The 14,620-nt window shown below is 42.7% G+C and overlaps 1 protein-coding gene across 1 annotated transcript in view; it reads right to left on the reverse strand.

Moving 5' to 3' along the window:
- The window catches only part of LOC139714215 (RNA binding protein fox-1 homolog 3-like), a gene marked incomplete at its 5' end in the record, with an annotated part of 75,795 nt that overhangs the window by 20,508 nt on the left and 40,667 nt on the right, over nucleotides 1–14,620 (reverse strand). The window contains one exon of the mRNA XM_071625929.1: nucleotides 5,971–6,028. Coding sequence (XP_071482030.1) covers nucleotides 5,971–6,028 — 58 coding nt within the window. The remainder of the gene's footprint in view (nucleotides 1–5,970; nucleotides 6,029–14,620) is intronic.

Genomic DNA, 14,620 nt, shown 5'->3' on the forward strand with positions numbered 1-14,620 from the left:
TTATTGCAATCAAATGATGTGGATAAATCTGCTATTCATTGAAATTTGATTCTAGTCAACGGTCTATAAGAGTAATCTTTTGTACATCTCTTGTGGATCTCTAGTTGTGATCTCACATCAAAGAGGGCTGCCATGCGGAAGACCAGATCTGACCACCATGCTCCCCTGTTCTCGGGACCGGAAGAAGCGCCGCTGCCAACATATGGATGGCACATGTGGTCCAATTATGACCCAATTAGGGTCGAATTTGCTAATGACGCTCCACGAATGAATGCTGCCAACTCGGCCGTTTACCTCATCAAATATTTAACCTAATCAGTATTGCCACACAGAATGAAAGATAGCGAAGACTCTCCTTATGAGTGACGGCAAAGTGTGCTCAGAGAGCACCTGATTATGCACCGGCATGCTTACATCATTTTTTTTTGTATTTTGCATCACATGACCCTCACCCATCTGATGGAATCCAGCTCATGTTTAATCTTTCTGCATTTTGGAGCCAATCCCATTAATAGGCCCTGTCCGAACTCTAATCATGACTGCCATCATTATTGCGATGGAAACACCGGAGGGAGAAGTTGCGTCGTAATTTACGCTCGAAACGCTCGAAAGATTTCCCTCAAACGGCACCGATGCCGGGAATAGAATCTATCTAACCACCGGTCTGCCAACACTTCCAATGGTGGGTACCTGCAGAGAGGCATCGCGGGAGGGCGCGGATGAATGGAAACGGGGGAATGGTAACGCACAGCAACAAACTGCTGTCGCGAAGGCTACGCGAAGGATGAACAGATGATGTGGGGGAAAGACAGAGAGACAAGATGGGGGAGAGCAAGACAAGATGGAGAATGAGAGGAAAGGACCTCCTGATAAGTGGAAGGCAATTAGGAGTTTGCTGTCCAGAGGGTGCCAATCTTCCTTCAAGTTTTAGAGAGAAAGACAGCGGGAGAAAGAGAGAAGGGTTAGATCCACCACGAGGCTGGATAAAGATGATGGACGACAGGAGATTGCCCCTTGGCAGAAGGATAAAAGCAAACAAGAGTAACTTTCTCTATCAGGAAATGCTAGCTCAACGAGGATTCTCCCCCACCATCTCAAACCCCCGTTTCCCCCGACCCCACTCCACCCCATCCCATCACATCCTCCCACGTGTAGGTTTCTCCCGGCTCGGCATACCTCCACTGCGTGATGACACCATCATATTATCATATGGAAGCAAAGAGATGGGTGAAGGGTCGGAAGATTGTGGGGGGGGGGGGGTGGTTGGTATTTGTTGGGGGTAGAAATATGGATGGAAACAGGAATAAGAATTCTGAGGGATCAGATGTGACAGGTTGGAGATCGGAGGCACCAAAGAGATAAAGAGAATTGTGGGAGGAAGGAGTCAGTAAGATGTTGGGGGATAATGTAATGGGCACGAGAGAAACAAAATTATGAGGTACTGGTGTTATGATGGGTAAATGGGGAGGAGAAGGAGGAGCTCCTTAAGCAGCAAATTAAGGACAGAGGGAAATGGACGAATGGAAAATTGTTTCACAATCTGCCATGGTCTAAAAATCATTTTGGGATTGTCTCTCATGAATCTGTCATGGTGGTGAAGCATCAATCTGGCTTATTGCTTTTGTCAAGAATCGTGTGCATCTTTCGTTTTGGGGTCAGCCAGTTGTGTAGCATATGGAAAACAAAAACAGAATAGGAACAAAACCACTGCAGTGATAACGTTCCACTACAAGCCGGGAGTACGTGATGCTCGATAATACTTGAGAAAAGAAAGTTGCATGTCAGCAAGACATGCAATAAAAGAGAAAGCAAGTTAACAAGATGGGGAAAACAAGAGCAAAATGTACCCATGATGTAATTGAGCGTTACAATCCGTCTCATTGGGGGGAAGGGTGTGGGCGAGAAGGGGTGGGGTGGGGGTGGGGTTGGAGGACAGGGGTGTTGGTATAATGCTTGTATTGGAGGGATGTAGGGCAGAGGAGTCTGCTCTAATAACATTACCCTAATTGTGCCTGGTGGTGTCTTGGGCATTTGACGCGAGTAAACACCTTGGCACGTACCACTTTGTCATCCTCTGAACAGACAGCCAGTCTCGTTTTATCTCTCTTAATGCCACCATCTGAAAATGATGCTGCGGCGATGTCAACTGTCAAATTTTCTATGGCAAATATGACATAGTTAGTCTTTCTTTGATTTCAGAAAGTACTGATGGACCGCATGGGCAAGCATGACAAGTATTGGTCTTGCCAATTAGCAATTAAAAGAGGATCCTTTCCTAATATTCTCTTATCATAAACCTACCTTAGCATGAATCAAACATATGGCCATGGGGGGGGGGGGGGGACGGGGGAGGGAGTGAGTCAGAGCACCAACAGATTAAAGCATCCTCTTTCTCTTTCACTCTTGTAATACTAAGCATACATAGGCAAGTTCGATCTAGACACAGATGCACAAATCAATTTGGCAGACAGAGAAATTTTGTATGCATAACTCAACAGCACATTTTTCCAGACAACGCCCTTGCATGAAGCAGGGGAAAGAAGGGTAAGAGAAAGAAAATGCTCAACCTCACAATAAATGTAGGGGGACGTGTCATATCGACTGAAAAGGGATCAGCATTTCTGGAGCCTACTTCTCCGCTGTTTACTTCCAGTTTTATATCTTTGGGGGATTTTTGGGGGGGGTACTCAGGAGGCAGAAATCTTCCATGGGACATGGCTCCATCTTGGAGGTCCTCCAGAGAAATCTGGAGCTAAAAATTCTTGAATGATGAAATTTAGAATCTTGGTGAAATTGAAAATGAAAAACAATGAAACATCTCCCCTGTGTCATGGAGTTCCCCCTTCTGTTTTCTCTAACAGCACAGCAGTCACCACCATTGACAACTTGCTAAGTGGGAAGGGGAACGGTTGGGAGGGGGGGGGGAGGGGAGGGTGAAGAGAGAGATGGAGTAGGGCAAGAGACAAATCTCTAACAACTTTGCATGCCCCCTCCTTCATCTTCTCTCTAAAACACTGGCGCCAATGTCCCCGGAAACGAAACTCGCTATGCATTGTGGCATGTTGCATGTTTGGTCTCTGCTAAATATGCTTACATGAGACACACACAGAGGAGGGCGTACTAGGAAATCAAGTTGAAACAAGCGAATGTTTGACACTAGCAGAGATTATTCTTCTCCTTCCTTGGGCTTTCCCTGGGAATATCACACCCATTTAACCATTGCCACACCCATTGGTAATCTGTTTGCTAATTGATGCCAGTAATATATCAGTGTGTATTATATCTATCTATCTATCTGATCTATATCTATATCTAGACCTATCCATCTATGTATATATTTATCTATTATATTTATAAAGGTATTTTTTTACAAGGGGAAGGGGAGGTGTTGCAAAAAATGACTAATGATATGATTATTGTTTATCTATCATTATGACATAGACTACCGTTTCCGAGTTCAACTGATCTGATTTCTCACATTTAATTCCAGAAAGCAAACACTTCTATGTAAATATGACCCAAGCACTACAGTACTAATGTGCAGGAGTGCTGCTAGTGCAATTTTGTGTGCTGCTACATGTACGGGACAAGCTACTCCTCAAAGAGGTTGGATTGAGACATGCACGGAATACAAGCTCTCATCACCTATTTACAGGGTCAGCTAAAGTGAATGCCATCAATATTCCCTGCGCATTGCTTCCTCTGATTAAGTACGCGTCGGCTCAAGAGTGTTTGGTGCCACGAATTTAATTTTCCAGAGACTAACGCAAAAAAGGAAAGTGGGGGGGGGGTAGTAGGTGAGAAATCTTGGAGACAATCTCTTCTCATTTTTGCTATTTAGATAAAAAAGAATGAACGGGGAGAGAGAAAAATGGATAAATTTTGAGCGGAGTCTGGGCAGGAGGATGTGGGACAACATGCTCCCTCATCGCAGTCGCCGTTCTATCGTCTCCATCTTTGCCGAAGCGATGGCAAGCTAATGACTGATGCCTAGCAGCCATCATCAACGGGGGCACCGTCGCCCGGGTCTCGCATAAGGAAATTTACTGCTGCTTTGGGAGGTGAGGGGGGAGGGGTGGGGATGGGGGAAATGGGGTGAAGGGGGGGGGGGAGGAGGAGGGCAAACAGAGTCATCTCAAGATAAACTGCGCTCCCTCTCTGCTTCACGCAGAGTCAACACATTGTCTTAACGATGGAATTACTCTCTGCTTCAATTTCCTGTCCCAACTTTTCCCTTCTCGATCAGGATTCATCCGCCCTTTTTTTTTTTTTTTCGTTAATCTCCCCTCCACTCCTTGATACATAATTGCTAGATGCTTCAGTCAAAAACAATCTAAACCTTACGCTACTTAACCTTGCCCATGATAATAATAACGATTTGCCTTTCAGCAAGTCCCGGATCTATATACCGCAGGAGTTTGCGAAAAAGGTTAGAGGTCAGACCATATACACGTGATGTAATCACAAATTGATCATGGCTGGCGTATCCAATACCTTACGTGAAGCGTCAAACGTCAGGCTGAAATGACTTCCACCAGACAGAGAGAGAACCCCTCAATCTCCGGGATCAGAGTTTATCCCACCCCCCTCCATATTTGATTGACTTTCAGAAGGGTGCTTTGTCAATATCCCCCCTCCCCTCCCCTCCGAGATAAATGCCACTGACAATGTAGGCATGAAGCTTTCGAGGCCTACATTGTTATGTCAGTGTATCCTCTGGGTATCATGTTGTGTGTTTGCATCGTACGAGGTTTCATCACGAGAGACAGTTGCAGGAGTGCACGGATGGCTCATAGGATGCGATCCTAGAGACGAATTGATCACAATTAGCCTAATAGCCTCCAAAGATGCCGGAGATGAGCTTACCCCCGCCGGCTCGCGATCGGGAGGGGTTTGCATTCACCGTGACTCAAACAACACATGGGAGCAGCCTTAACTTCGGCAGATTCTAACCCCGTTCCGCGACCCCCCATCCAGCCTCCCTTCGGAGGCCGCTCCTTCCTTGATTCGCTGAATACAAATGGGGGGCCTTAATAGGCCGCTGAAATTCAGGAGAATCTCTTCTGCATTCTTTTTTTTCTCCCCCCGAAAAATCAATATCTCCAGGTAGGGCAATTTATCTGAATAAATGTTGACATTCCTGTCATTGCAATGTTCATTCATTCCTGGAAAACTTTTTCTTTTCATTTTCCCACAGACTGTTGCACAAAAGATGAGGGAGATCATAGAAAAAAAAACACAACAAAAGCAAAGGACCAGAAAATATAGGATTGATTTCTTTGTTTGTTTGAACAACGCTCATCAAAATGCAACTTAGGGGCATCATTTACAAGAAAGAGTAGGTTTGGAAGGGCTTACGGAAAGGTTAATGGAAGATTATGAAGATCTGCAAACTCTTGCAGAACAAGGCAGCGGATGGAGGAGGGATAAAAAATGGAGAAAAGGAACGGGTGATGCTGCACGCTGAGCTCACTAGGGGTAGGTGATGAGCCATGGAAGGTGCCAGAAACTGGAGAAGAATTGTAGATCATATTTCTTTAAAGATTTCATCCAACTGGCTAATAGGACAGTTTATTTCGACAGCAATGGCACCCATGGGGAGATTGAAAGATGGGCATCCAACAAGCTCTCGACAGGGAAGATGGAGGGGGGAAGGGGGGGGGGGCAAAAGCTCTTCCAGGGGTGCACTAACAGAATGAATTCTTTCGTCTCATTACAAAGTGGGCAAGAGCTGGGAGAAGCACCATATTGAATAACATCCTGCGATGGAGACGAATCATCTTTATCATCATCATCACTGATACAGGAGGGAACTTTCGTCGCTGATTACGGCCTGTTGAAAGATGGTAAACACTGCATAAAATAAACAGCCGGATTGATGACGGCTGGACGGATCATGGATTTTTATCTATCTTACCTGCCATCAACTTCGCTAGAGACATTCATCACACCCCCGCATCGTACACTTACCGTTTGACGTGGTCGTCTTCACTTTATTCGTCATCACGCGTGCTGTCGCGTTGTTCACCTGTTTCATGGGAGCGAAACCACAGGAAAAGGAAGTTAGTACCTGAGGGGGTAAGAGAGTACTTGGGGAGTTAGAAATGAGAGCACAGCCATACAAATCGAATTGTAGTGCGAATTAAAGCAATTTTTCTTTCTGTAATCTATTTACCACGAGTTTTTGAGCAGTAGTGCGCAATTCATTCCACATCTACCAAAGATAAGACAAAATTTGAAAGTTCTTTAAAAAAGCACAAAAGCATTACATCAAGCTGATAACTATATGACATTTATATTGATATGGAAATCATTCTGCAGATCGTGTACACAAATTGAACACCATTTTCACTGAAATTATGGCTAATACTGCAGAGCATACACTGTGCTTTCATTTCATAGTAATAACACATCCCCAATGCAACATTAAACAGATATCAGATGGACGGGATGCGGCATTGAATGTAAACCTACTACTTAAAGTGGATTCTTCTCCTTAAGACATGCAACCTTACGCCTCTTGCCAATTCTTGGAACTGTCATGCATCTTACATGGCGGCTATTTAAGACTTTCACTCAACACACAAGATTGGTATCACTGTGCCAGTGCGGTGTCCACCGAGAAGGACCCGCGGGGGTGAGTGCGGCTTGCATGCTAATGATGCGCCAGCTGATGAAATTTAACGAATGGTGAAGCGACTTTAACGATCTCAACGTGCCCAAATCGCCTTCATGGCTAATCACCACAGGCCTCAGCCCCCCCCCCCCTCCTTCCCTCATGTAAGAACCTTGGACAATATATGAATTGCCCACTTATGATTTCACATAAAACACACCTGACTTCATTTTCCCCACTTTTCATATATCTCACCATTTCCTTCTCCACCCATTCCTCTCATTATGTAGCACTGGTCAGATGTGCAAATGTCACACACGCCTGCGGGCAGTTTAATTGACAACGCATTAGGAGTTATGGTCTGACCTTATGCACAGACCTTTAAGCCCTTATGCCTCACCCCCTCCCCCCTCCCCAACTCCCTCTCCCCAAAATCTCCCCCCACCCCCCATCCCCAAGTTCTTCGTCTTCGTATTCTGGATCTGTCTTCTCTCCGTCCTTTCTCCCTTCTCTTTGAGCAAACGGGGAGAGAGAGCCATTACTGTTGAATAAATCATGAATACAGCCTCTTCCCCCCCCCCCCCCCCCCCCCCAACCCCCATCTCAACTTGCCAGCATGAATAATTGTTGTGCGGGTAATTTCCCGAACGGGACTTCATACTGAAGATGCAGGACGGCCATTTGATAATGCTATCAAACGAAAACAACTCTCTCGCTCCATTCAATTTTTGGGCCTACAGCTTTCCCTGTATCTCCCCTCCTCCTTTTAAAGCTCTGCCATTTTTGCCGTAATGATACAGTTTCCCCGCGGCGTCACAGAAATATCATTTTGTCTTTATGGCTTGAGAAAATAAGAAACCCCAAATAAAAATGCCTTTTTTTGGCATGCTCCTCTCTGCTTCTCCCATCTTCCCATATATCACTTTTCCTACGAAATAATTGAAGGAATATGGGGGAAAAATACCCAAACCATTTTCCCATGCATGGCTGTACCTCTGTAATCTCATGAAATTGGACTAATTTCTTTCTTGAAGAGAGTGAAATATGCATTGACTACAAATTATGTCTGACTTTACTTTTTTTTTCCCCTTGCCCAATCGACTTTGAAAAGCTCGGCACAGTGATACGACAAATTTCGTGTGTGACAGAGAGAAAAAAAGTCAACAACTTAGCATATGATATCTCTTTACAATAGCACCTGATCTACATATTTAAGTCTCTGTTTTACTAAAAACATTTCATTGTGGTATTAACAAACTGATAACATCAAAGCTAGTAACTCTTAAATATTGTGTGTACACCAATCAGACAGAACACATTACGGATAAAATATTAGGGGTTGATGGAAGTCAAGTATAGTCCAGCGTATTTCCACCGTCAGGACGAGATTAATTCTTAAACCACCGGCGTCTTTTTCATTTCCACTCGCCAGTCGTACAAACTCCTAAATCTTGCAGAAAGACAGCTAGAGTCAATAAAAACTGCGTGTCATTAAAGTGTATGCGGGAGAGCATTGCCCAGGCACTATACAGGGCATGGATTCCGTGCATGTATACTTCCCATCATGAAAAGAAAAGAACAAAGAACAAATGAAATAGAACAAATCTTACCCTTAGGCAGATTCATTTCATTCTTCATCTTTAGTAATCATAACTTTTCGGAAGTTATTGCACACAGATGAAAAAAAGAGTGGTACATGTATGTTTCCTCTTTCATTTTATCTTATCTTATTATTATATTTTTGGGGGTGTATCATTTACATATTTACTGATTTATCATTATCATCATCATCATCATTTAACACTCTTCCTTCTGTATGAGACAAATAATCACATACAGGCTCATATGTGAAATGTGTGTTGACCTGATTGGTGTACACAACATCAGAAACTTAATCAAATATTCAGACAAAAGAGGAAAAAAAAATACATCTACAATACATTTTCGAGAGTATATTGACATTTCACCGTGTAAGGCATTTGAAAACACCTACAAACGAAAACACAATTCTTTCAGAGCTGATAAACTGATGGCAGAGAATCTCATACGAACACAAATTGATGTCGAATCTTGGAATTAACCAAGATTTTTTTTTTTTTTTTTTTTAAAGAATCTTGTTCCAAGATAAAAAAAAAGAGAAGAAACTTGTTTCACCCACACTGAATTTCCCTCTGAGCGAGATGGTACATACTGAATTTTAATCTGAATAAAAAGTGACTTCAATTGGATGTATCTGTTGCAAAGTGAAACAAATATATTGCAGCTCACTCTTTTTAATCTTATTGTTCTATTTTTGTTTTTGTATTTCTATTTCTATCCTCTTTCCATATTAACGCCTACACTTTCATTACTCTCGAAAATGCATCATTTACATAATAGGCAGAGTGGAATAAAAAAGAGAAAGGCAGAAAAGAAAATATACAAATAAGACAGATAGAAGAGAAAAAAAACAGTTGAGTATGGCTAATTCAATGAAACAGCTGCAATATCAAATTAGTCCAGCGAGCCCATTGATTTAGCCATACTACGATGTTCCCGTGTGATTACATGTTGGACAGTCAAAACCAATCACTTCTGACCGAAAGATGGATACCGTGGTAACATTTGCAGTGAATTCCTTGCCTCCGCAGCTACTCTGCGGCAAGGGAAGAGACTGCCTTCAAATGTAAATAGATATATAACTTTCTTTTATCGGTCTAATTTCTCCTCCCGGGAGTGATACAAAAATAAACCGACTATGAAATGATTTGAATGAGGACGAAAAACAGACGCAGAGACAATTTCACAAAATCTTTGCATTGTGACAGCATTAGATTAGCTAATAAGAATGGCAAATTGGTTGCTAAGTTTACGCATAGTCTCTAGAGGACATGGATCTTTCATCTGAGTTTAAGAAGCGCAAACTTCATCTTACTTTTTCAATCATGCACAAATGAAGAGTTGAAATGCAAAAACAGATATATAATTTTTTTTTCTCAATTTGACATATATTTGAGATTAAAGCTCCTGAAAGCAAAGAAAATAATTAGAATACATGTAATCATTTTGATATCTTCAGATATATTTCTTGCTCTGTAATGAGTGTAGTACCATTCAAACCATTTTACTTTTTTTTCTGTTGAAAGATGACCTTACAACTATACTTGAAAAAAAAAAAACAAAAACAACTGACAGTGGCATTTATCTGTTTTTCCATTCAAACGTTCTAATCTAGTCAGGCACTCTATAATGTTTAATACTGAAAAACTGAATATCAATTGCCCCAGAATTCAAATCTTTTTTTTTTTTTGGAGAAAATTTGTCTTTTTGTTTGTTTGTGTTTGTTTTTTTTCTATTCATAGGGGCAAACTGGAGGGTGGTATCCACTCATTGTTGCAGTTGAACAAGTTCTTTTGATTGGTCTTTACCCAGCACGTAATCACCATCGAAATGGTACACAACACCAACTAGTGACTGGTGCAATATGATAAGATTTGTTACATCATCACCATCATCATTATCACACAGTAATAGTAATTCATCATATCTCTTTTTTGTAGAAATGCAATATTTAAACTGGTTTGGGGTGATTTGTGACAAAAAAAAAAAAATATGCCTCAACCAATACATGTTCTGGAGTCAGTGTCGAAAAACAAGGATGGTGCACAGTATGGTCGCCATCTATCTCAGAAAAAAAGTAATCTGATTGCTAGTAGGTATGCGCCATGTACACATCTTCGGCGGATAGTTCAAACTCGTACAAGATGGCTCTTGTTTCCTTATGGGATGCAAGCAAGAGAACATGAATAATGAGTTGTTGTTTTTTTGATGAAGGAGTTGAAACTTGAGAGGGAAATTGAATTTCGTCTCGGCAAGGAGTAAGAAAAAAAAAAGAGACAACCACCCAAGAAACTGTGAATTATGACACGCATTTATAGTTTGCGGGCTGGGACATCTGCTCGGGGGCCTTTTTGAATAAATATTCTTCACTAGCAGTACAGCAACTTGTATAGTTTGATCATGATAACGCATGCAGAAATGGTCAGATCCTCTTGATTTTCTCTAATGCCTTATGTTTTTTCTTCCTCTATTTTGTAACGGGGGTGGGGGGGGGGGGGACTGGGAGGGGAAAAAGGGATACGGGATGGATATAAGCACTCTGTGGATGCTAACGTGCCCTACGTGGATCCTGCATCACTTTGGGGATGGTTACTGACACCGCCCGGCAAATTTAATCTTCCTAATGACTGTCCAGTAGGAGCTTACTTATGTACATCAGTCGCCATTTCCCTTCTCTTCCTTCTCTTCTATTTAGGGGTGTGTGTTTGTGTGTGTCTTGTGTCTCTGTTTGTTTGTGTGCCGAGACTGCATTACTGATATTGAAAACCACGGCGTCTTGTGTCCTCATATTCCTTCTTTGGCTGACAAGGTATTATGTCTATGTCACTGTGGACAGCGAGAAATTGGGTGGGGGGGGGGGGGTTATAGGGAGATGGATTTGGTCGACTCGATTTTTGTTATCCTTTTCCTTCTCTGGGCTGCAAATGTAATTGTATCAATGGAAAAGGTAGATGGCTTTGCCATGACACCATCTCACAGAACTCAATAAATAAAGCAAACAAACAGAAACTCTCGAATCACTTTGCAGTGGGGGGGGGGGGGGGGGGGTGGCAAAGTTTTGAAAACAGACCTCCACATGCCTGTTGCATTTTCGCTCTCTCCAAATTGTATGATAATGATTTAGAACAAGCACTTCAAATAGATTTGCTGTCAAAACTGCAAACATAGAATCCAGCACATGTATCAGTAAGGGGCTGGGGTTAGAAAAAAAAAGAAAAGAAAAAAGGCTAAAAATCATTTTCTGGAGAAAGGGTGAAAAAAAACCCCAACAATTCGAATGAACTCTGCCAGCACTGTTATTGCCATTCGTGAGCTTTTTACCCTAATTACACTGTACTTTCTGAAGTTAAAATGCCTTTTACAAATTTCTCAGTCTTCCTGTATGGGACGGTATTACACTTCTGGACATAAGGCATCATATCTCGTATTTCCTTGATGGATCTTACACATTCCCTCCTCCATACTGTCTTTCTGGAGAAACCAATCTTTTATTCATTTATTCATTTTTTTTCTGGCTTGCTCTACAAACACTCGATTACTGATGCCAGTAGCCAGTGGCCTGCTATCTAACCTATCCAACATTCACATGTTTGCCTGATGGGAAATTTATTGAACGAGATCAACTAATTTCTGTTCCTTTTCAGAAATTCTTCTCTCTTTTTTTTTTTCTTCTGGCAGATTCTATTGATCACTGTGACTTGATAGATGATATGTCCATGTTCTATGTCTATCATCTTGGGCCTACTCCAGGGGGCATTTACAGCAAGAGAAGACAGACAGACAAACAGACAGAACAACAGAAAGGAGGCACTGGAAGAAAGTGTACCCTGGTCAGGTTTGCTTGCAGACACATGGGCCGTGCCTTAGAATCGGCGACGATGAATTGGCCGAGCGAGGCAACACCTGTCGCTCCGTGAGACGACTTGCGCGAGACCCGAGCAGGGCACGCATGGGGGAAAAGCGGAGAGATGGAGGGATAGAGGAGTTGCGTTGCCATAGCACCCGCCTCACAACACCAAGCTCTGATAACCAGGATCAGGAGACGACATATGGAGGAGGAGGAGAGGGCGCATCAAGGAATGGCCGAGGAAAGTCTTGTCCCTTTGCAAGATGGCGCGGGGAAATAGGAACCACACCCCACTGAAGCTCCAAACATACGTATTAAGGCAGTCTGCCGATCAATCTCTGGATGACACGGCCGACGCTGCTGCAGATGGAGGAGGAGGAGTAGGGAAAAGAGACAACAGGATTGAAAAGCTTGATGAGTGTGGAATGCATCATAGCACATCAAGCTGCCGTAAGAAGACACAGACAGGAGATTGTTGTGTGAAGGGAAAGTCATTGGAGGAGGAGAAATAGGAGGAGGAAAGATGGGAGATGAGAAACGGAAGTAAAGCGAACAGAAGATGATGATGCCATGGCTGCATCTTCAATGATGGCTTCCAACAGACATAACAACCAACATCATCAGAGCTGAGATAAAAATGGAGTCAAGTGATAAGAGAAAGAATGGGCAAAGTAGATAAATGTAGAAAGTAGAAAGAGATAGAAAGATAAAAAGTGAGAGAAAGAGAGAGAGGGAGTGAGAGATAAAATATATCCATCAGTGTGAAGCACAAGGCCAAGGCGGGAGGCAGACAAATCACAGCAGGAGTCCATCAAAAATGCACTTCAGACCGATGTCAACGTGTAGCAGGCCGTGCAAAGATGATGCGGGCCGGGCGGGGCCCCCCTCCCGGTTCTCCACCATCCAGGCATCTCCCTCTTTCCTGTTCCAGAGGGAGGGGCGGGCGTGGCTGCTCCCCCTCCCCTAGGGGGGAGGATGGTATGGATGGATGGAAGGGTGGTAGCACACACGTACTGAGTGAGGCACTGTGGACGGAGGGGTTAAAGGTCCGGAGTGGTTACGAGCGAGCTTCCCCCGGCAAGCTTCAGCATCAGGCAACAAGATCAGCCCATCACTATTATCATCATCCACAACATTTAATCTCACGGTGCTGGTCAAATGATTACTAATGCATGCTGGGTAGCAAGTTACAAAAAAAAAAAGATACAAAAAATATACAAATTCAAGCAGCAGAACCGCAGGCCGATCTGACGATTCCCTATCATTCATGGCAAACAAGCTTCTATGGTCATCCAGCGTGGTCATCCAGCCTTTCTTGCTCACACCAGTCCATCCTAAATGTTTTTTTTTGGGGGGGAAACAGTTTGGCGGGGGCGAAGGTGTCGGGGGGGAAGCTTGTGATTGCTACATTTTCGGTAGTGAAGGGCACAGCAAGATATCAAAAAAATCAGGTCACAATCAGCCTTTCCTAATAGTTCACCATGATGCACACAAGAGTTACAAAATACATCAAAATATCTCCAAAAAGCTTTATTCGTTCATTCTCACTTCAAGCACCACGATGTCACGGAGACGCATTCCTGCAGCCGCGGCAGTTCCACCGGCAACGAACACAAAAGGACGCAAATTGTGCAAGATATGAGATAAAGGTGGGCCCTGGTTATCCATTTGTTTGCTTTATACATTCAACCCTACTTGTATTTTTCTTTCTCAGAATCAATTACAACACTTTTTATCTTTTAATCTGCCCAACTTTTTGGAGAGGGGGAGGGGAAAGAAGGAAATATACTGTTGAATTGCTTGATTTGAAGTGCAAGATGGAAAAAAGATTGGGCAATGGTAAACTTGAGCACTTTCAACATGCATTTGAACAGAACCAATGGAATTGACGGTGCATCAATCGAGTGAAGCACAGTGCAGTCTCCTACGGGGAAGGTATAGTACTCTGTGCTGCGACAAACCATTTTAATCAGTCACATATTCCTTTGATATTGCAGGATGGTTTTTGTGACAGGAATGAAAAAAGACAAAAAAGAATGGTGGACAACTTTTTTTTGTGTGATGAAAGGATATGTGGATGCCAATACTGCAGTTGCAAAACTGGGTGTATACATCTACGGGTGAGGGAGGGTGATCCAATTAAAGAACAAAAGTACAGCAGCCAAGTCTACCAAAAAAAAAAAAGTAAATGAATTGGGATTTAAATTTCACCCAGACATTTTTGCCTTTGCTATTTAGCCACTTGTATGTACACATATATATTTGTAGGCCACAAAGTGGGAAGTGCCAACATTCAGCAAGACTATATTACAGGACAAAAAAAAAAAATAGAGTGAATATTGGATAACCAGGTAAAGAAGAAGAAAAAATAAAGGGACCGGATTCACATAACCACCCAAGCAAACAATTTTCATAATCTTGCTCTTTCTGACATTCTGAACTCCTAGACAAAAAACTATACCAGAAATGAACCACAGAAAAATATAACAACATTCTCTGCATCATCATAAAAAGGACAAAATCATAAAAGTGGACACACGAGAACAGGGAAAAAAAGA

Source organism: Diadema antillarum, unplaced genomic scaffold (genome assembly GCF_040938485.1).
Source record: "Diadema antillarum isolate AM-2024a unplaced genomic scaffold, OU_Dant_1.0 seq00002192_RagTag, whole genome shotgun sequence".
Classification (NCBI taxonomy): Eukaryota; Metazoa; Echinodermata; class Echinoidea; order Diadematoida; family Diadematidae; genus Diadema; species Diadema antillarum.